The 21,963-nt window shown below is 33.3% G+C and overlaps 1 protein-coding gene across 1 annotated transcript; it reads right to left on the bottom strand.

Moving 5' to 3' along the window:
• Window positions 1-922: 922 nt before the first annotated feature.
• Window positions 923-21,575, bottom strand: LOC148282531 (spliceosome associated factor 3, U4/U6 recycling protein-like). Its single transcript, XM_088224946.1, has 16 exons — window positions 21,361-21,575; window positions 20,970-21,097; window positions 18,977-19,152; window positions 17,349-17,517; window positions 15,354-15,531; window positions 15,004-15,095; window positions 13,604-13,949; window positions 13,007-13,180; window positions 9,995-10,109; window positions 8,739-8,944; window positions 6,541-6,922; window positions 5,574-5,724; window positions 3,955-4,072; window positions 2,832-3,070; window positions 1,846-2,034; window positions 923-1,247 (listed from the first exon to the last, which is right to left on the bottom strand). The coding sequence occupies exons 1-16, from the start codon at window positions 21,460-21,462 to the stop codon at window positions 1,061-1,063; spliced, it is 2,952 nt and encodes a 983-aa protein (XP_088081072.1). The 5' UTR covers window positions 21,463-21,575; the 3' UTR covers window positions 923-1,060.
• Window positions 21,576-21,963: the final 388 nt, after the last annotated feature.

Genomic DNA, 21,963 nt, shown 5'->3' with positions numbered 1-21,963 from the left:
TGATAAGATGAAAGTACTGACCATGCGTATTTGGTGGCTATACTGCAGTGAGGGATAGAATGAAAGCTTTTAAAGTTTTGTTATTTTTTGCGTTTTGGGTATAAAGAAATATTATATTTTCGCTTTATATAAAATTTTGATAGTGAAGACTATAGTAAATAAATTTTCAGGAAAAGGTCTTTCATTACCTCGACTGCCCCTATTACTACAAGCTTTTTGAGACTCCTATTTTTTCTTGTAATATCCCCGATAAAGGATAGCATTATTTTTCTGCATATTGTAGACCATCTTTACTTATAATAAATCATTCTTGGAGGATGGAGACGTTATAATATAATCTATAAAAAAATATGTTAAATACACGATAGATCTAATTTGTTTCAATTTTTATATATCGTATTATCAGCGCAACGATTATTTCGAGTTTTATATTTCTGAAATAACTCCGCGCGTGACGTCAGACTTCTCTTCCGCTTATTCTGTCAGTTCTGCCGATTGGTCTGCTTACGGCAAGCAAACCGGATATCTTCCACAGCTTTCTTATCATCGGTTGATTCATATGAACCAGTGACGTTGTTCGAAGTAGTTAATTTTTATTAAAATATTTAATTTTTTTGTACATTTTTAAGAAACTTTGTAACACAATTAATTGCCGTAATTTTTACGGCCTACACGAAAACATTTTTTGTATCCAGTTTCCCGTAGGCTGAAGTTCATCATTGCGTATCTAAATACAAGCCGTCATAATCCTCAGCACGGGTAACCCCAGTGAGGTCACATTACTTTATTAATTATTGTTTATAATGTAAAAAAAAAAATGTCAGTTATTAGAACCAAAATGGACATTTTGAGAATTCAATTTGGGAATCAACACATCCCTAAGTAAAACTGTCACGCGCCCGTTCTAAGAAAAATCATACTCCAGTAATCAAACAACTCTCAACATTTTATTCAACAATTTTTCAAATAATTATTTACGACATAAATGACTATAACAATGCAAAATTTGGGACCGTGGTCCGGTAATAATATGGTGAAGATAACATTAAATAACTTATAGTTAATTTTTGTTCAAGAGCATATTTCTGAAATCTGAATTGGAAAGTTTGGAAGATTTCTCCGTATCGACTTGGTCTCCGTTGTTGGCAGGATTGTTTACGATTTGGCTTACTTTAGGATTAGACGCTACGCTCGCATTCTTCTGCACGATGCTCGGTACAAACATCATGGTTCGAGAGTGAGTCCTCCTGAAAGCAAATAAATACATTTTTTGCGTACTGCTTTGATAGAAAACGAGGATTCATATTTCAGATATTATTATTTATCATAATTGTTTTTTTAAAGAAGTCCTCCCAATAAATAGAAGAACAGCTAGGAATCCACCTCACACCTGTGAGGTTGTTCCTCCTGGAACAACTCTCTGGAGAACAGACTATATACGAAGAAAAATATTTATTTTTTTAAATTATGAAAAGTTTTGAAAAATACACCACAACACACAGACCAATTGAGATAAAAACCTTTCTTGGAGTTTTTACTTGCAACTGGTGGGAATCACACCTTCGATACCAGTTTCCTAGTTGGCCGTTTAACCAACTGTGCCACGGTGCCTGTCTCCCTTATTTCACCTTAAGAACTAATTGATATAAAAATTTATCAAGAATATTTTTTTTTTAAATAGATTTGAAATATTTTAAGGCTTTCCAATGTTCATTTCTTTAGGTAACTATTTGTATAATTTTAATCCCTGGTTCGACGAGTTTTGAGATGCAGTTTTTCTCCTCATTGGTAATCTTATCTTCAGTGAGAAATGTCAGGGTTTGAAAATTTCAAATTTATACTCACGTTCCAGAATGCGATGAGGACGTAGGCACCGCACTAATCTGCGGCTCGGCTTTCTTTGGAGGGGGCGCACTCAGGGCCACGCTGATGGGACGGCCCCCGAGATCCATGCCGTCGGTAGCCTGCAGGGCGATATTAGCACTCTTCTCCTCAGCGTACTCCACATAAGCCAACCCCTTGGGGTTACCATTTCTAAGAAGAGAGAAACACACAATGATGACATTTTCTGGTTTTTGATGATGTTTCGTGATTTAAGATTCAATTTTTCCTTTAATTACGATTTATTAAAAATTTTAATTGTTTTTAGGTTGGCACTTTTTTTCTTAAAAGCCTATCAAAAATATGAGAGAGAAATAAGTAAGATTTGAAGTCGAATTAAATTCCAACATAACTGTCACTTTAATAAAACGAACGCCTAGATATGAAAATAATGTCGCTAGGTTCTCTCCTATTAACAAATAAGAGTATCTAGGCGTCAGACACAGATTATATGCTTTAGAAAGTTACCACTATAAAAAAAAATTAAGTTATTTTATTTTTTCCATATGTTTTAGTATCTTTCCGAGTGTATGTATCGAAACGTTATAGGAGCCGGCTTTGTAGTCGATCGGTAGATACATACAGACGATCGTTAAGCGTACCGTCTAGGTCTATGTGATTTCCAAAAGTCATACAAAATTCATGTTCAAGCGAGCATTTTTTGCTTGAATTAGGATTTATTGGAGCTTATAATCGCTTTAAATGGAGCACTTTTTATTACAGAAGCCTATTTAAACTATAAATGAGAACTATTTTTAAGGTTAATGACGTAAGGAACGTAGACTAATTGTTTGCGGTCATTCCATTGGCTTGTTGTGGAAGATAGCGTTCATAATCGAGGCACTGGTTTACAGATTTCAGACAGATTGATACATTTATAATTTTGAAATCCGAGTTCAACCTATGATATATTTGAAAAAATGACATAAAATCAGTATGAATTTGCTTACTTATAAGAGACTATTCTTATGCCTTTGAGTTCTCCGTATTTGTCAAAAACGCCTCTTAGTTTCTGGTCCGTGCAGTGATCGAAGGCTATGTTCTTGACAAACAATTTGTTCCTTTCGATGCCGGTCGGGTACAAGAAGTGCTTCTGACGGCTATCCTTGGTGGAACAGTAGCGAGATACGAACATGGGCCTGGTGCCGAGCAGCGCGCGGTCGTGGGACAGAGCGACCAAAACAGCTTCCTAAACAATAAAAACAAAAGAGATTTTATTTTAAACATTTATTTACAATAGGGAAATATCACTATTTTTTCCATTTTTATAAAGCAATAAAGGTGAATGAAATACTGTCCAGTAAAAAAAGTGGCATAAAAAATACTTTAAAATTTGTAATTTTGAATTCCCGTAAAAACAGTCATTCCATTGGCCACACCCCTAATATGTCAAGATTCATGTTTAATTGTTCCTGCCCATTCAAATTTTTTTAGAACATTGTCACGAATCTTGACATCACAACTATCAAGGCCAAACATTTTCTAGTGACGTATTTTTTGAAAATTTATTTTTTAAATTTATAAATGAAAACATTTCTCCACAATATCCATATTGATTATGAAAATACAATTAATTGTTCTAAATCCATTTTGTATATTTTTATATATTTATTATAGTGTCTATCAAGCTACATAATGCATTTTAGGTGTCAATTTTATATCTGACAGAGTGATATCAGTGTAGTCTACCTCTTCAAATTTGGTATTGTACACTAAAAAAGTCCTATGAAAAAAAAAATTTTAGCATACAATGTTTTACTAATTGGTACATGAAACTGGTGGTACGGTCTACAAATCCTGGAAGGAACATGTATTGTTATTAATTCTGCACATTAAAATAATACTGTTATAATTTTGTGAAGCAGTAGTCGGTTGGCGGTATTGTAGAGAAGTAATTCCATGGTAGGTGGAGGCAGCGAGAGTTTATACATAAGATAGACAGATTTTGTATTTTAGGTTCTTTATAAATTTGTTCTGAATGTTTCCTGTTCTTGTTTAACATGCATATGGCATACTGGGGATTCCATATCTGAGATGCTATCTATTATAAAGTTAAATTTTATTTATACTTACAGAGTCTTTATAAACACAGTAGCAAATACTCCCAAACGTTTTCACTCCCTTGATTAGTCTCAATTCTTCTATCTCTCCATACTCCACCAACTTGGCTCTTAATTCTCCTTCATCCACTCTGAAATTAAAAACACTATTAGAAAAGTGATTGGGAAATCCCAGCAAACTTAGCTTAACATACAACTCCATAAATACATATATCCAAAATATAGCAGTTGATCTAGAAATGACATTTTACACATTCATTAAAAAATTTACGTCTCTACGACTTACCGTTTAAAAAAATCGAGTCTGAATCGAAGAAGTCGAGCCAAATTTGACTCAAAAATATTACAGTTAAACTACAAATTTTATCTAGAATGACATATCCAAATTTCACGTTGCTACGACTCGGCGTTTCGGAGATGCTGTGACGGACAGACAGACAGACACACACGCGTGCGTATTTTATAATACAGATTAAGCGTGTTGTCCAGTTGTGTATTAAAATGTATGTTTATGTAATAATTTTTCATTTTTATTCTGGGTATCGTTTAATAATATGCATGCTTTCACTTTCCATTATGTTGCATTGCAACTCAATACAGGGCTCTTGGTCTCATAGAATTAGGGATACATTATTATTTTTTGTAATATATTTGTATGAAAAAATAAATTTTAAAAATATAAATTCAAATAGACAAATAATACAATGAGGAATTCCAGCCCAACCCGGAATTAAATTTTTTAAATGTTTTCGTGTACACGTGAATATTTAAAAATTTTGGAGTAGGATAAAATATCTCAAAAACGCACGCAAAAATAAATAAAAAATGTTAAAAATAGAATTCATTTTAAAATCGTAAATAATGACGTCACTCCTTATATCTACGTGTAGTATTTCCGGTTTCCGCTTTAAAGCCCCCGCACCTTGTAAGGAACGTTTTGATCATAGAAAAAAAAAAAGAGTATAATTTGTGATTGAAAATTTTTGGCATTTCAACAGCGTTGCCAGATCTACCGTTCGCAAAAACAACCATAACATAGAAATGAGCAAATTACGATCAACTAAATGAAGTAATCAAAGCAATATTCCATAGATTCTTGTCAGTTTTGTTAGGGCTGGAGAAATACAACTTACCGCGGTCAGTGAAAGTAAGAACGCCAACCGTTTCATGACGTCACTACTGAAAAGTGACACACTGATTACAGTCATTTGGCGCGGTATTTGATAAATGTAACTTTAAAAAATCATATCTTTGTAAATAACTCACAAAAAAAATAATTTATTTTTACTTAGTTAAATAGTACGCTCATAGAAAAAAAAAAAAAAATTAGAAAACAGTGGAATTCCTCATTGTACACTTTAATTTCTACACGTTGTGGTGTTAAATGTTCCATAGTAAATTGTTTTCAACCACTCTTCACAACTGCCAAATATGAGCCGACAAATGACAACCAAACCAAAATGGCGGCCAGACAACATCGGCCAGGAAAATAAGCCGCACTCGGTACAACAATAAAGTGAGGCCCCCAGAACGGGCATTCATTTACATTTTTGGGACCCCATTGTTATACCAAGCTTAAATCTTATTGTAAAATAAAAATACTTTTTTAAACAATTGTCAGTAAGTTCAAACCTGAAGTCCAAATTGCTAATAAATGCAGTCCTATTATTTTTCTCATCATCCTCAGCGAATTGTGAACTTTTCTTAAAGGATTCGTATCCGGGTGGAGGGGCGCACGAAGCCCGTTCTTTGATATCTGGCTTGAGTCGCTTTGAAGGGGAATCTGGAACAAAACATAAATATTAAAGGTATGGACATCGATGGCCATCGAGGGCACTCAGGGGAGCACTTTTTTACTTAATTGGGATAAAAACGATAAAAAACGAAAGAGAAATACGTACATTTCAAATTGACATTGAGGGCAGAGTAAAGTGCGAGAGTTAAGATAGAATCTAGCCGTTACCATTTGAACATTCGAGGTAGTTACGGTGAAATTTTAAGTAACTATGAAAAATAAATATTATCAACAGATTACAACAGAGATGAAAAACATTTTAGAGAAGGTAATATAGAAATCTAGGCATCTTCAGGGCTTATGACCTGTCATTGGCTGGTTTTAGTGGCCAATGTGTAACATTCACCATTCTGCCCACATTTGAACATCTATATCCCTACAATTCATTTATCTGTTGATGTTTGTGAAGTTTGTTAATATTAACAGCCCCCCAGGGAGATGAATCCAGTCCTTGTCTACAAAAATTTGGACAAACTCAAAATATCGTTAAATATTATCTTTCCATTTTTTCATCTTCCTGAAAACACTGATCACATCAGGGGTGGTATTCCAAACGCTCTCGCGGCTAATTATCTCGTGTATTTTGTATGTAAATACACGAGAAAAACTGTTTTCTCGTGCCACAAGAGTGGTTCAGAATAGCACCCCAGGCGTACATAGGGGTAGTAAATAAGCTCTCTGGGCATAAATAAAATAAAACTTCAAATCTAGTCCGGTCAAAAGCAGAATCAAAAATAGAGAAAGTATGAGTTTAGCTCACTTACACTTACTTCACAAAAATAAAAAACATTATTTAAAACCTACCTTTACTGTCATATTTCCTTTTGGCGTTATTTCCGGTAACTTCTTTCGAGCTGCTGCCACAATCATCCTCCTTTTGCATTTTGCTACAACTGCCAACCCGATCGTCATTCACATCCTCGGACTCCATTTTCCTTTTCTTCCCGGCTCCCCTGGGGAGGGGCTCCTTGAACTCGCTCTCGGCGTTCTGATTTGGTTTCGGCAATGAGTTTTGTTCATTCGATTGAGCCGTCGTTATTTTCACTTTTTTCTTTTTCTTTCCTTTGGCGCTCGAGTCGTTCTGATGGGCCTGGAATCGTTGCTGGTTCTGATTTTTGAAATTGTTATGTCCATCTTTACTTTGCTTGATTTTGGCTTGCTGTTCCTCCCATTCTTTGGCCTTTTCCTACAAAAAAAAAAAACTTTTTAAAGAAAGAATAGCGGAAAGAAGCGCCAGAATAACACGTAGAACTAGACAAAATACTCTACATTATTGTCACCCTTCTCAAACCAACTATCTTTTTTACTCACCTACACCGCATATACACTGACTAGGAAATGAATGTGCCTCTCATATTAACATTTTTAACACGAGTCTATGAATTCAAATCATCCCTTCATAAATATTTTATGATGTTCTATGGTAACAATTAACTAATTATTTGCAAAAGCTACTAATAACTGAAGATCTGGGGTAAACTCATTTTTTTTATTTATTTATTTTAATTTAAAAATCAGGAAATGTACCAACGTAGGTATAGGGTACATAGAAAAATATTTAATAAATTTACATATGAAAACATACACACATACATATACATACATATAAGTTTATACATTATTATAGAGATACATGTGAAAACAAAATAGTAAATAAAGAACAATATTAAGAAATTTTATACAAATTAATTTATAACCTTTTGAATACTCCCGCCTTTGTCGTATTGTTAACTCAAGACAAGATCTGGACTTTTTTGGTTTGAGTTTACAACGATTTAAACGAGCACTAAATAAATAGTCCAGATCTTGTCTCGATGTCCCTTATGTTTGTCAATACTTCTTTCTTTTTTTAAAAAATGTTTTAAACTATTCTTTTATTGTAATATTTAAACCTTATAAATTGTATACATGGACAATGTCCGTTAATAAATAAATAAATACTTAACCTATATTTATATAAAGACAGACGAAATATATCAACTTCACCATACTCGTTACCCAGCCGCTGGCCGGTGTAGTCTAGGTATTGGTGAATTGTAATAATAATTGTGACTGCCAGGAGATTCAAAAAATAATGTTAGCTGCCGAGTATTTCGAACTGGTACTTTTAAGCTTGATTTTTGATTTAATCTTTCAGTTTTAACTTTTTAATTTTAATTCTTAATTTTAACTTTTAATTTTAACTTAATTTTAATTTAAACTTTTCATTTTAATTTTAACTTTCACTTTTGATTTTAACTTTTGATATCAACTCTTAATTTATACTTATTCATATATACATCTACTACCTGCATCTAATAAATTGTTGTTGGTTGTGAATTTTTACAAAGAAATTAAAATGTTCATGGAAGCAGAGAGAGAGGGAGGAAAGTAGAGTAGCTATACAATGTCTTCTCCTTTTTATGTACTTTTTATTTAATATTTATATTTTTACTTTTTTAGAGTTCAATTATTTTTCCCCTCTCCTCCTGCATTCATAATAAATTAGTGTGAAATCTGTAATTGGTCTTACTTTTTTTTTATTGTTCTTTTGTACCTTGTTTTATATAAAGACAGTATGATTTCAATATTCATAATATACCGAATTTTTTAGATCTTTTGTATGCCAACATACTTACATGTATATATATTTTTCTTTTTATACCCATGTTTTGATATTGTGTTTTTAATTTTTGTAGATCTAACTAACTCACTTTATTGTAAAAGGCACTTGTGCCATATAATAAATAAATAAAAATATGTGTACGTAAATGAAACGACAGCTTATCTTACTTTTTATAGATTTGCGTGTGTAATTGGAAGCATCTTGAAGCATTGAAATAAAATAATCGAGACAAAATAATCGAATAGATCTACCTTTTCGCCTGTAAAGTGAAGCCAGCATAGCGGGTATTTCTACCCTTCCAGATAAGCACCAGTCCTGCGCGCGGATGGAACTACCTTTCCCGCAGAAAGTGTGTTAATAACAGGAAAAACAAATAAACGATCATCCGTATACTCACGTTACAGATCCTGTTGCACTCCTGCAGAGTGTCGATGGTCCCGTAATCCCGCTCGAGCGCGAGCCAAGCGCGCTGCAGACGACCGTCGGCGCAGTTGCGCACGGCGCGGCGCAGACACGCCCGCGCTCGTGTCGCACCCCCGCGCAGGCGCTCCAGCGAGGCCAGCTCCAGCCAGAGGCCCCCGCGAAGGCGATTGTCACCGTATTCTGATGAGGATTAATCATTTGTTTAAACTGATGAAATAGATTACAACAGTGTCTTCCAACCAACCATTTACATTTCATTTAAAATTCAGTACATACACCTAATATTTTAATTACCTATATTAAATAACTATTATCTACATTACATAGAACTACTTTGTAAAGCACCCTTGAGGTATTAATTGAATTTTAAAAATATTTATTCACTTAAAGACTGTTTATTACACATTATTTGAGACATAATTCCCAACTCTATGGAACTAAAACTCTTGTGTTGAGTTGAGACGAGTAATTAGTTGACACAAACACATGAGTATATCGTCTATTTTATAGCATCAGAAACATAACAATAATATGAAAATGACACTATTAAAGTTATCCATAATAATATTAAAAGTTCAAATATTTTTATTTCTTTATAACAATGTCTTCTAACCAAATATTAATATTTAAGTTGAAAATTTATTTTATTTATTTATTTATTTAACTTTTTGTACATAATGTGATTTGTACATTGGCAGGGCTATTGCCAAATGGCAATTTCTTCCAACCAACCAATAAAATAAAAGTTTTATTTTTATACTTCAAGTTACAGAACATATTCAATAGAAAATAGAACAAACTATGGCCTTAATTCTCCAATGACCCGTCTTTGTCGTATTGTTAACTCAAGACAAGATCTGGACTTTTTTGGTTTAAGTTTACAACGATTTAAACGAGCACTAAATAAATAGTCCAGATCTTGTCTCGATGTCCCTTGTGTTTGTCAATGCTTCTTTTCTTTTTTTAAATGTTTTAAACTATTATTTTATTGTAATATTTAAACCCTATAAATTGTATACATGGACAATGTACGTTAATAAATAAATAATATACTATTTCTATGATAGTTTTTTCTGATATTTTTGAGCGATATTTTGGTTTATTAAAACCATGCATAATATATCTATAGAACAATTTTTAGGTCCCCCCGTTGAAAAAATCAATTGATAGTTACGGGGTATTGCAGTATCACCAACGATAATATGTTATGTCAACAGCATAAAAACTCACCAAAAATCTCATCGAACAATTCCTTCCCATATTCGTAGTCTTTAGTATGCTGATATTCTACTCTGGCCCAGAACTGGAGAATCACAAACTCCGTGTCAGCTGCATCACCCCACATCTAATAAAAGCAAAATTCTCTATAAATATGCCATAAAAAATACCAATATTTATGATACATTCGAACTCGGTTATAACGATCACGGAAATAGCGAGATCTCGGATATAACGAGGAAACATTAGTTGACATTTTAGTTCATGGTTTTCTCCATACAATTATTCACTCTGTTATAACGAGCTACTTCTCGGATAAACTGAACAAAAATGTTGTCAAAAATTACACAAAAAATCTTTAATGAAGAATTCATTAAAGATTTGAAGAATTCATTAAAGATGGAGTAGGATGAAATATCTCAAAAACGCACGCAAAAATAAATAAAAAATGTTAAAAATAGTATTCATTTTAAAATCATAAATAATGACATCACTCCTTATATCTACGTGTAGTATTTCCGGTTTCCGCTTAAAGCCCCCGCAACGTTTTGACCATAGAAAAAAAAAAGAGTATAATTTGACATTTCAACCAGAGATTATGTCAACTTTCTAGGTTTTTCTAAATCGAAATGTTCGTAAAAACAACCATAACATAAAAATGAGCAAATTACGATCAACCAAATGAAGTAATCAAAGCAATATTCCATAGATTCTTGTCAGGTTAGTGAAAGTAAGAACGCCAACCGTTTCATGACGTCACTACTGAAAAGTGATACACTGATTACAGTCATTTGGCGCGGTATTTGATAAATGTAACTTTAAAAAATCATATCTTTGTAAATAATGCACAAAAAAATATATAAAAAAATACACTTTTGCTTAGTTAAATAGTACGCTAATAGAAAAATAAATAAATTAGAAAGAAAGAAGAAAGAGTGGAATTCCTCATTGTCAACCTCAGTAATGAAATCCAAACGGTCGGCTAACGTAAAGGATAAATACCGCCGGGCGTTAGGATCGGATTATGTTTATGATAGCTATGTAAGTGTCTAGGTACCTAATTGGATTTTTTGCCAACAATTTTAAAAAATGACCACACATGGTTTTAAAAAATCCAAGCTTTGTGGTCTTAGTAAGTGCTGGTTCGGCACGTTGTTACAATTTAAAGCTGCTTTTGTAGTTTATGAATGACATACTTGTTTCGGGGGGTTTTTTTAGATTTTTTAATGTTCCATGCTTATTTCAATACACAATAAACATTACAAGTGAGTGATTTCAAATGATCTCTAGACCAGATCAGTTAAAATCTAACCCCTGAATTATGAACATGTCTACTAACAAGAGGAAGTGTCTCTCAATTCGTGAAAAAGTGGCAATTATTTGTGAAATCGAACGTGGCGCAAAAAATGTGGAAGTGTGTACAAAGTTTTCTCTATCTTCATCCACAGTGTCAACATTGTGGAAAAATAAGGATGTTTATTTGTCTGCATTTGAAAAGAATATCACGGACACAAAAAAATTTAGAAAGTGCGATCGTACTAATGTTGATGAAGCGTTGCTTCAATGATTTTATATTAATTTTAAATGTAATAATATCTTCATGTGATAGGTACTCGTATGTTTGTAAGCATTTATTATAACTTTCCCTATCATTTTTTAAAAAATTTCTGTATGAATTATATGTCCACATATGTATTTACTTGTTTACTTAGTGACAACGTGCAATAGCGATTGTACAAAAAACCTTTCTCCGGTATTACGAGTAACGCTTATAACAAGCAAATTCAATCGGTCCCATCTTCCCCATAATAACCAAGGTCGACTGTATGTCTAAATGTTTATAAATGAGAAAAATATTAGTAGTGCGTTCGTTCCCAAGAAAGTGGAGTGATGGAAACAAAGAATTAATACCTGCATTTAATTTAAGACTGAGAATATATTTTAATGTAATATTACAATTCATTGTCCTGTTACGTACATTTAAGCAGGGTTCAGACGAGGATGATACAATAGACAGGACAATATTGTTCTGACCCAGCTCCGTAAACAGCCAACAGCCAACAGAACTTTTGGACAATATAATAATTCGACCATAGTTTTTAGGTTTTGGTAGACTGGTAACCGGTAGACATAGAAAAGTCGGTAAATGGTTATACAGTGCACAGTCAGTTCCAGGATGACAAACTAAGTTCGCACAAAGGCATTCCTTACATGTTGGTCCAAGATCAATCCTCTAACTAAGGAACTACAAAACATTAAATCACTGGTAGTTTAAAGTAGGTTTAAGGTCTTGGATTAGCATAGAAGGAGCAGATAGACACATTCTTTAAAAAAAAAAAATAAATTAAAAATAAATACATACTGCAAATAAATCGTGTTTTCGTAATATCAGCATATGTTAATTTGGTTTTTCTTTTATTTTTATTTTCTTTTCTTTTCATGGTCATATCATACCATATTTATATGCTATAAACTTTTTAATAATTAAAAAAGGAATGGCCTACGCTCAGACGCTCAGACGCGAAGTCTTTGTGGGCATTTTTTCCAATTCATGTTATGGCTAAATTTAAGATGTATTTTTCTAAAATGTATTTTTGTAATTATATTTCTATGTAAATAGTATATGTATGGAAAAATAAGCAAATAAAATAAATATATATACAAATATTTAATAACATTTAGTCAAATGTTTGACCACAAAGTTAATGCTTTAAATATTAATAATATTTTATCAGCGAGTACGGCCTTAAAAGCAAAGCATTATAAAAAACTAACAATTAAGTATAAAATCACATCCCTCAATAATTTTTTTTATCAAGTCAGTGCATGTTTGTCGGTTTTATATTTTTGTACAACAACTATGGTGAAGGTGTATAGTGGGTTTTGCATGTTGGTACGTAACCATCTCGAAACCGGTAGACATGGAAAAGTCGGTAAGTGGATATACACAAATATGTATTATTCCAATTTTATTCTAATCGTAAAAACAATATGAATTTTGGATTAAAATGTAAATTTGTATACCTGTCCAAGGTTATCCCAGGAGAGTCGGAATGTTTTCCTCAATCTGTCGACTTCCTCGGGTGATGAGAAGTCAGTTTTTCTTCTCAGAGCCTCCAAATAACACAGCCAGATATTCACATAGTCCGAAGCGGATTGAAATCCGCTGTACAAGGCTGTCTCAAACTCCGATTTTATCTAAAAATTCAAAATTAATTATCATTATAATTTGGAAAAAGAAACATACAAAATCCAAGAATTTATTAAAAGTTTTTAAGTTTACGTAAAATTATTTAAACGTGATTTTTTTTTAATCAATAAAAAAACGTGTGGTATTGATTAAAAAAATACAAAATAATTTTAATGAAATCATAGGTAAATATGAATTATCCCCAATTATAACCGTTTTTACAATTTTTCTGCAGTTCTTCATTTCCTCACTTTAGCGTTTACCTTAGTTTAACACGTTTTTTGCTGCTCCCTTGAAAAACGTAAAACAGAGGTTTTACTGTAATAGAATAATGCAATTAGTATTACGCGTTGTTAAGTGAATTATCAAAATTTCTTTTATAAATTTTTTGTACCGTGTTATTTCAAAACTGTTCCGGTGTTTAATCTTACCCTTTCCAAATCGTGTCCCATCCGCTCGATGTGGTGCAGTTTGGTGACCCAGAGGCAGTGGTTCCTCGGGCATCGCTTGATCATCTTCTCGATGACCTTCAGGCACTGCTCTTCGGAGTAGCACTCCCTGGCGAAGTCCACGTACTCCCCGCACAGGGCGTCGCAGTCGGGCGAGGAGTTCGGCTCCTGGCGACACCAGCCGGCCGAGCACTCGGAGGTGGCGCGGTCGTACAGCACGTTGATGAGGCTCCGGAAGTTGAATTCGTTTGGTTCCGGATATTCGTCGGATAGTTTCTTCACATGGGCGATGTAGCGTTTGTACACATTGCATTTTTCTATTATTTCTCTGTGGAAAAAATATACATATTGTAAATATACTTTAAATTTTATTAATTTTTTTTTAAAAAAGGAAATATTTGCGTTCTTATTATTTACCCAGATATTTCGATTTTGGGCCATTTTCAACGAGTTGTAAATAACTCACTATTAGAAAATGGGAAACAAGTTGGGGTATAGTGGAGTTCGAACCTCGGACCTCTGACCCGTGAGTCCGCAACATTAGCCACGGGACCACAACCCGAACATACACAGATATCGATTTTATTTTATAAACAGTTGAAGATAACTCTGTTAATTTTGCAATGTCATCAGGGTCCAGGATCATTCGAACGTAGTTACGCAGAAAGCAGCCAGCCATAGAAAAATTAAACTGAGATAATAGCACTTTTGTGAAAAAAGTGAATAACCAAATCGAATGTTTTTTGCTTTGACAATTGAAAAATTATGCCTACATTTGCTTTGTAATAAAAATTATGCCTACATTTGCTTTTTAATAAAAATTATGCCTACATTTGCTTTGTGATAAAAATTATGCCTGCAATGTATTTCTAATTGCCATCACATTCGATGCTCAATAACTTACAATAAAATTCAATGACACAACAAAATATAATAATATATTATTTATTTAAACACTTTATATACATATACAGTTTACATACATATTATGCATAAGGGCGGGCATATTGCCTTGAGGCAATTTCTTCCTACCTATCGAAACCGTTAAATTTGAGAAAATCAGTGGTATACAAACATACAGTGGGTATATTATAGCATAACAAAAGTTTATAAGAGGAAGCAGTATTTGAGAAGGAATAAATGTGCAGATTTCATCAGACACACCCTTCTAAAATTACCTACCAGTTGGATTCCCAGTGATATCAAAATCTATAATCATTATTCATTTCAATTTTATTTACAATGTTTTTGTTTACATTGGGTACATTTTTTATTACATAACATATAACTTTATTTATGAAAACATAAAAAATCCCACATAGGCTGGCCTGTGCGTGGGTGGGTATACTAAATCTAGAATACATTATGCTTTATGAACTTACTCAGATTCATTATCTGCGGCTATTTCAAGTTCATTTTCAAAGTCCATGAGATCTTTCAGAATTTTTCCAGATATAGTGTGGGTCTCCTCAATCTAAAAATAAAATTACTAAGCGTTATTATAGGTAATCCTTATTTGAAGGACTTGTTAACATCAATTATTACATTTTATCATTGGACCAGATGCGCAGATTTAATGTCAAAGTTTGCTAGGGCCCATTTGTAACCTCCAAATGTTTGCAGACAGGCTGGATTTCACTCCAGATAGATTTAGATCTTAATAACTCCCTAAGGAGTGAAATCCAGCCTGTTTATACTCAAAATATTGTTGATAATTTGTATTTTCACATACCTTTTTGACCCTTTCATCCAAATTGGGAATATAGCCCTTCATAGATTCAGCAAAAGTTCTGAATTCATCTAAAGTCTTCTCTGATGTAAAGAGGGGGCGGGACAGTTGATTGTTGAATACCTCAAACACTCTCATCACTTGGTCAGCATAATCTACAGAGGATAGCGCTGATGCTGAACTGGAAATCAAAAATATAGTATAATTATGCTAAAAATACGGTGTATAAATATTAAACATAGAATTAGTCATGAATTTTTAAATTACGATTTTTTACTAAAAACATTAAATTTGTTAAAACTTAACAATAGAAGAAAAATTATAGACCTTTTAAATTTATTCAAAATTGTAAATTCAATATGGGATTGCCCTGAACTATTATCTCTCATCAACTTCAGAGTGCCTGGAAGAATGACTAGACAGGTGCCACCGTTTTGTAGCAACAATTCACGGACAGTGTATACTTGTAATGCCATTTTAAATAGACTTCATGAACTCGGCAATAGTTATTCCCACGTATCTGATATATTTAGTGTAGGGTATTGTTCCTATAGAACAAACCTTTTGAACTTTTTCAAAGATGGTGAATGGCAATTATATTTATTTATTCATGCATTTCATAATATACACAGTTTTTTGTTCACTTTGCCCAGCTGTATGAAACAGTACTTATGATTTTCTTGTTGTATTACTGTAGAATGTTTTAATATTTAAACTTTCTACTGAATATGCTGTATAATTTTTTAAATATAAATCTTGTGTATAAGGAAATTTATGTTTTTTAAAAAAAAAAATAGTAAGCCAAATATGTAGTATTATAAATGTTTGTAAAAAGGCAGATTTACCATTTATGTTAATAAAAATAAATAAAATAATAACAACAAAAGTTGATCTTAGAAGATTTGATTAATAGCAGATTTTGACTTCTGGTACCACGGTTGGGAACATGACAAGAAATTGAATACAACAGATATGGGAAATCACATATACCATTACGTATTTTGAAAATGCATGTAATGTCCATCTCCGTTCTACATTTAGAGATTGCCCTATTTTAGCATATGAATTATTACCCCTTAGCAATCCGACCAACCATCTTACTTTTCTTAGTAAACGGTGTCGGACAGACGCAATATGAATCCTAGGGAATGGAGATCAAATTGGAGAAGCACATTCTAATGATTCGAAGATAGTTATTGAACAAGAAAGTTATTAAAGAAAAAAATAAATTGTGGTTTTTAAAACGAAATACAAGCATTTTAAATCACACAATTTTTTTTTATCTTTCTTAAATTCTAGGTGCCTTCAATTACTATTTTAAAAAATTAAAATAGTTCAAACCATTTTTTTTATACAATTAGATTATTTTTTTTTTACGAAAATTTTGTTAGTACTGAATTTCTACAGTATGTTATTAGCAACATTTTAATTCTGTAGAATGATTGATACGAATATTAAAATTTTGCTACAAACTTCCTGCAGAAATTAAATATTTACAACCAAAAACTTACTTCCATAAAAACACTATTATTGATTATAGCAGTGTTTTCTGATGCGCCTATATCTTTGTGTACTACTTTTTCTCTTGCTTGTCTTTCTTTAAAAAAGCATACAAATAGTTTTTGAAAGACAAAAAGGACAAACTGAAGAAATAAGGATATTAAAGCATTCGCGGTATGCCGGCTATAGCTGTCAAAATTATGTCTCTGATTTAGGAAATGGCGACTTAACTCTTGGCCTCATAGAATCAGGGATACGTTTTTAGTTTATTGTAACATGTATTTTTGTATGAATAAAAAAACAATAGGTCGGGTACCACGAACGCGCGAAACTTTGATCGCAGTGCCGGATGGCAAGAAATACAAATGGAACATATTTTCTGGGTATACCTCGTACGATAAACTGTATTGTTTATTAAAATTCGTGAAATCTAAGTAATATTTAAAATTGACTAATTATTTTAGACAAGATATAAATGCAGATGACAAAGAGCCTTACTTTAAGACAGAGAGATGCGCCAGTTCAAACTCTTTGGCCGTGTCCCACAGCATGGAGCCATCCATAGGGTCGGAGCCAGCAGCTTCCAGGGCCTGAGGAATGATAGTCCTGGCTTCCTCCTTCCCGCCTCCCATACTCATGGCGCACCACTCCATGTAAATAGACGCAGCTACAAGAAAAATACATTACTTCATGAAACAGTTGACAGTTGCTTTTTCATATATAACACCAAATATGCTGCTGAAAATGCACAAATCCAATATCAGACCAATTTCAGATATGGAAACCATATTTCATTGAAAATATTAACTTGTTGGAAAGAATTCAAAGACGAGTCACAAAGCTATCGCCAACCCTGAAAAGCCTTGGATATGCAGAGACTGTAAACTCTCAATCTCACAACGCTGCAGAAAAAATGATACAGACATGGATACATAGAGACATACACAGTTTGTATTTCACCCTTTGTGGAAAACATAGCCAGAATAATACCGGAAGTAGTCAAGTGATATGATTGAACTTAGGGATATTATCCGAAAACAGCATAAGCTTTTGATGTATATAAAGAATGTACCTATATAAAGATAATAATAATGAAAATATAAGTAATTTACTGATTTTGTAAAACTGAGGGCCTTACTTATAAACCTGATATAAAATTACACCTAGGCATAGTGATAGACTAAAGACGGTACAGTAAAAATTCTTACTTATAAACCTCTCGTTAAGTTATACCCGATGTGGAGCTGGGATAGCGACCATAGAAACTTATTCCACATTTATACTGCGTCCAACGTGGTATAACACTGGAATAAGCCTGCGATCTGTCATCTATTACATTTAAAGTCCTTAAAGATTTAAACAATCACTAAAATAGACCAGATCTTGTCTCGAGGTAGTCGTTATTAGCTTAGCTTAGCTTAAATTCTTTCAGCTCTTTAACTTCACAAATATCAACAGATGAAAGAATTTAAGGAATGTAGATGTTCAAATATGGGCGGAATGGTGAATGTTACACAGTGTGTAAAGTGGCCACTTAAACCAGCCATTGACAGGTCATAAGCCCTGTAGATGCTTAGACTTCTAAGGCATTTACAGGACTTATGACCGGCCATTAAAACCAGCCAATGACAGGTCATAAGCCCTGTAGATGCTTAGACTTCTAAGGCTTTTACAGGGCTTATGACCTGTCATTGGCTGGTTTAAGTGGCCACCTTACACACTGTGTAACATTCACCATTCTGCCCATGTTTGAACATCCACATTTCCTCAACTCTTCCATCTGGTGACTTTTGTGAAGTAAAAGAGCTGAATCCTTTATCACGTGACATGACAGGTCATAAGCCCTGTAAATGCCTAGACTTCCATATTCCCTTCTCAAAAATGTTTACCCTCTCTGTTGAAATAAATTTAAATATGAACAACTCCCTAGGGGGGAAATCCAGCCAGTCTGCAAGCATTTGGACATACTCAAACATCGTACAATTTAATGCTCTAATTTTTACCGCGCGCAAGAAAACATTTATCGTATCCAATTTGCTGTAGGGCTGAAGTTCCTCATTAAAAAACTATTTATATTTATTGTAACTAAATGACGGAATAAGTAATATTTTTAAATATTGACTTACAATAACAGTCGAGAAAGGCGCTGTCAAACAGTTTGTATATCTGTTCCCTTCCCTCGGGAGAAGACACGGAAGCCATCTCCATCTGCAGCCACGCCAGCCACTGCTTGGACGCCAGCGGATATAGATCGCTTAACCTCTCGTATACACTCCGCAACCGAGACCTGTTGCCAAGTTGTCTACAGGAGAAAATTAAAGCATTTTGAGTATTTATTCAATTTTATTAGGGTCATTTTTTTAACTCTAAACCTTTCCCTTACTGTCCTAAAAATATCCGCGCGTTAAGGTGCTGTGTAGTCACCACACATTATAAAAATAAGAGATTTAAAAAGGGAAAAATTTGATATTTATAGAGAATGGCTTTAATTAACCATAATTTAATTCAAAGATGATACTATTTCAAATCTAACTGCTGAAAACATGAAAAAACCATTGGGTATAGCTAACGACTCGGGCGAAACATGCACCCGCACCAACCTTCCGAGAGCTACTAGCTACATAGTAGCTAGTACTGGAATACGTGACTGAACATGCAGTGTAAGTAAGAGCGTCACTTACTTTTTGAACGAAAGAACACAACTAAATTGTCTTTCTCTCGCTCGTCAATATGTGGTACTGAGAGTGAAACGTAAAGAGTGTGTGCGACGGGCGTATATTCTTTGCTCTTTTCTGCATATGCGACATTGCGAAACATTGGTATACTGTGAGTATGTATACTTTTGATGATATTTGTAATTTATCCACGATTTCCAATAAAATGTATTTTTTGTGCCTAATGAGTACTTATTATTTAATAACAAATTATTTCAGTCGATACGTAAATGTGTAATGGAGGAATACTGAAAATCTAAACCCAATATTTATAGAGATATTATAGTTATTAGACGCAATGTGTACTAGCTGCACATCACCGGGGAGGGAGGGTTAAAAGACTGTGACACTCACTCATGAATCGCAAAAGACAAGCACATAAAACAAGTGTCACAAAAAATTGTACCAGCCACACGGAACCTTCACCAGCAATGACACTTGGCATTCTAACTGAGAAAAGGTAACGCTTCACGATTCTACAGACAGAACACGGCAGTATGAAAACTCCGCCCACCACAACATTAGTTCGGTTTATTTTGAGTACCCTACGTGTATGTCGTTTTTTTTTTTTATATAGGAAAAAATAAATATTAGCTTCTTTTCAAATATTTCAATTTAGGTGGCCATTTTAAACGAGTTAAAAATAACTCACTACTGGAAAATGGAAATCAAGTTGGGGTAGATTGGGGTTCGAACCTCGAACCCGTGAGTCTGCAACACTAGCTGCGGGAACACAACCCGATTCAAACACCACAAATCTATTTTCCATAATTTGAAACAAATAAACATATAATTTAGGCCTTTGACACTGAATATCTGAGCCCGTATCACGATGCGATGATAACATTTATCATCAATTTTATCTACAAAGTAAAATTTAATTTTCTGTATGAAAAATATAATACATTTGCAATTGTTTTTTTGATAAATATGTTCAATTACACTGATTTCAGGTTATCGACAAAAATACTTTAAATTTTCATACAAATACACACATTTTCTTACATAAATATTGATTTTACTTTATACCATCTAAATATATACCGATGAAATTGCATTTGTAATTGCCGCCCAGCAGTGCTATTCTGAACCGCTTTTGCGGCCGTAGAAAACACTTATCTCGCGTATTTTGTATGTAATTACGCAAGATAAAAGCTTTTTCTACAGCCACGAGAGCGTTTAGAATATCACCCCAGAAAAGCCTTAAAAATCTACAATACTTAAACAGTGTTTGGTGATTCAATAATCAACATTTGCTTAGCAGAAATCACAATTTTATCGGTAGAAAGGCATAAGAAAAAGAGAAAAAATCTAATCCAAAATAAACTTAGGTCACTTCATGTTGCAATCAATATCCAACCAATAAAAACACTTAATTTCGATAGCGAGATAGGTAGGTACTTACTGCAGAATGGAGATCAGGTCAATGTGATTTTTGTACACATAGGGATTTTCGAAAATCTTGTCCTGGATCGCGGTTACTTTTTCCTCCAGAACAATATCATCCTCGTCTTCTGATGTAATGGATTCATCCTAAAATGTGTGTAACAACATTTGAAAACATACATTTTAGAAAGAAAAAAACTCAATAGTGACATTCAAATGTCAAGTAAAAATACACAATGAAAATGCGTCGTGATAAAATATATCTTTTACATCCCTAAAATATGCAATAAAACATTACACCGTAAGAAATTCGCAAAAAGATATCTGTCTCGTGCGTAACATATGAACTATTTTATGCGTTAACGCACTCAAAAATAATTTAATAAGGTTATATAGATATTTGTACATACGTCGCTGTCATCTTTTGCGACATCCAAATTTGCGTCTTCTGCATCCCCGTCGACGCTCAACTTCTCGTCACTTTCAGAGGAATTATCCTCCACACGAGCCATTGTTATAAAAGAAAGAAAAAACTATAAATTATGAGTTATTTATCAGCGAAAGTGTGTTTATTTTTCCAGTTCCTTCGGAATTACACAAACACGGAGTAAAAACGAAACGCCACAAAATGCGAATAAAACAGTTCTGCCAACTGTAGGGACAATTTCAGAATGCCAAATAAAAAAATTATATTGTCAATGGAATATCGGTATTAGTTATTGTCTATGATATTACGGCGCATCTTGACAATTGAAAGTTATAATGTTTAGAAAAAAATAACGTGTAAAGGTAGGATATACATATGTATTATATATTTCCATATTTACATAAAACGAAATGTTTCTTTAAAAAACACATGTCATTTGTGTCAGGAGTCATTCATTACATAAAAGGACAATTTATTCAAAGCTTTTTTTGCCTATTTGTGAATTTGTATTATACAAATCAAGATTCACAATTATAAAACATCAATCCGTATTGTGGGAATTAGGTATATTTTACATTATGCACAA

Source organism: Micrasema longulum, unplaced genomic scaffold (assembly GCF_059751315.1).
Source record: "Micrasema longulum isolate JH-2025_06_02 unplaced genomic scaffold, ASM5975131v1 h1tg000321l, whole genome shotgun sequence".
NCBI lineage: Eukaryota > Metazoa > Arthropoda > Insecta > Trichoptera > Brachycentridae > Micrasema > Micrasema longulum.
The sequence above is the reverse complement of the archived record's forward strand: the minus strand, read 5'-3'. Positions and strand labels throughout refer to the sequence as shown.

Bases quoted from the DNA above. Each gene is read 5' to 3' on its own strand.
- LOC148282531 (XM_088224946.1), bottom strand. From the start codon at position 21,462: ATGGCTCGTGTGGAGGATAATTCCTCTGAAAGTGACGAGAAGTTGAGC. The intron at 13,181-13,603 runs GTAAGATTAAAC...TTGAATTTTTAG, and splicing joins TGGGACACGATTTGGAAAGG to ATAAAATCGGAGTTTGAGAC. The intron at 8,945-9,994 runs GTGAGTTTTTAT...AATCCTCATCAG, and splicing joins ATTGTTCGATGAGATTTTTG to AATACGGTGACAATCGCCTT.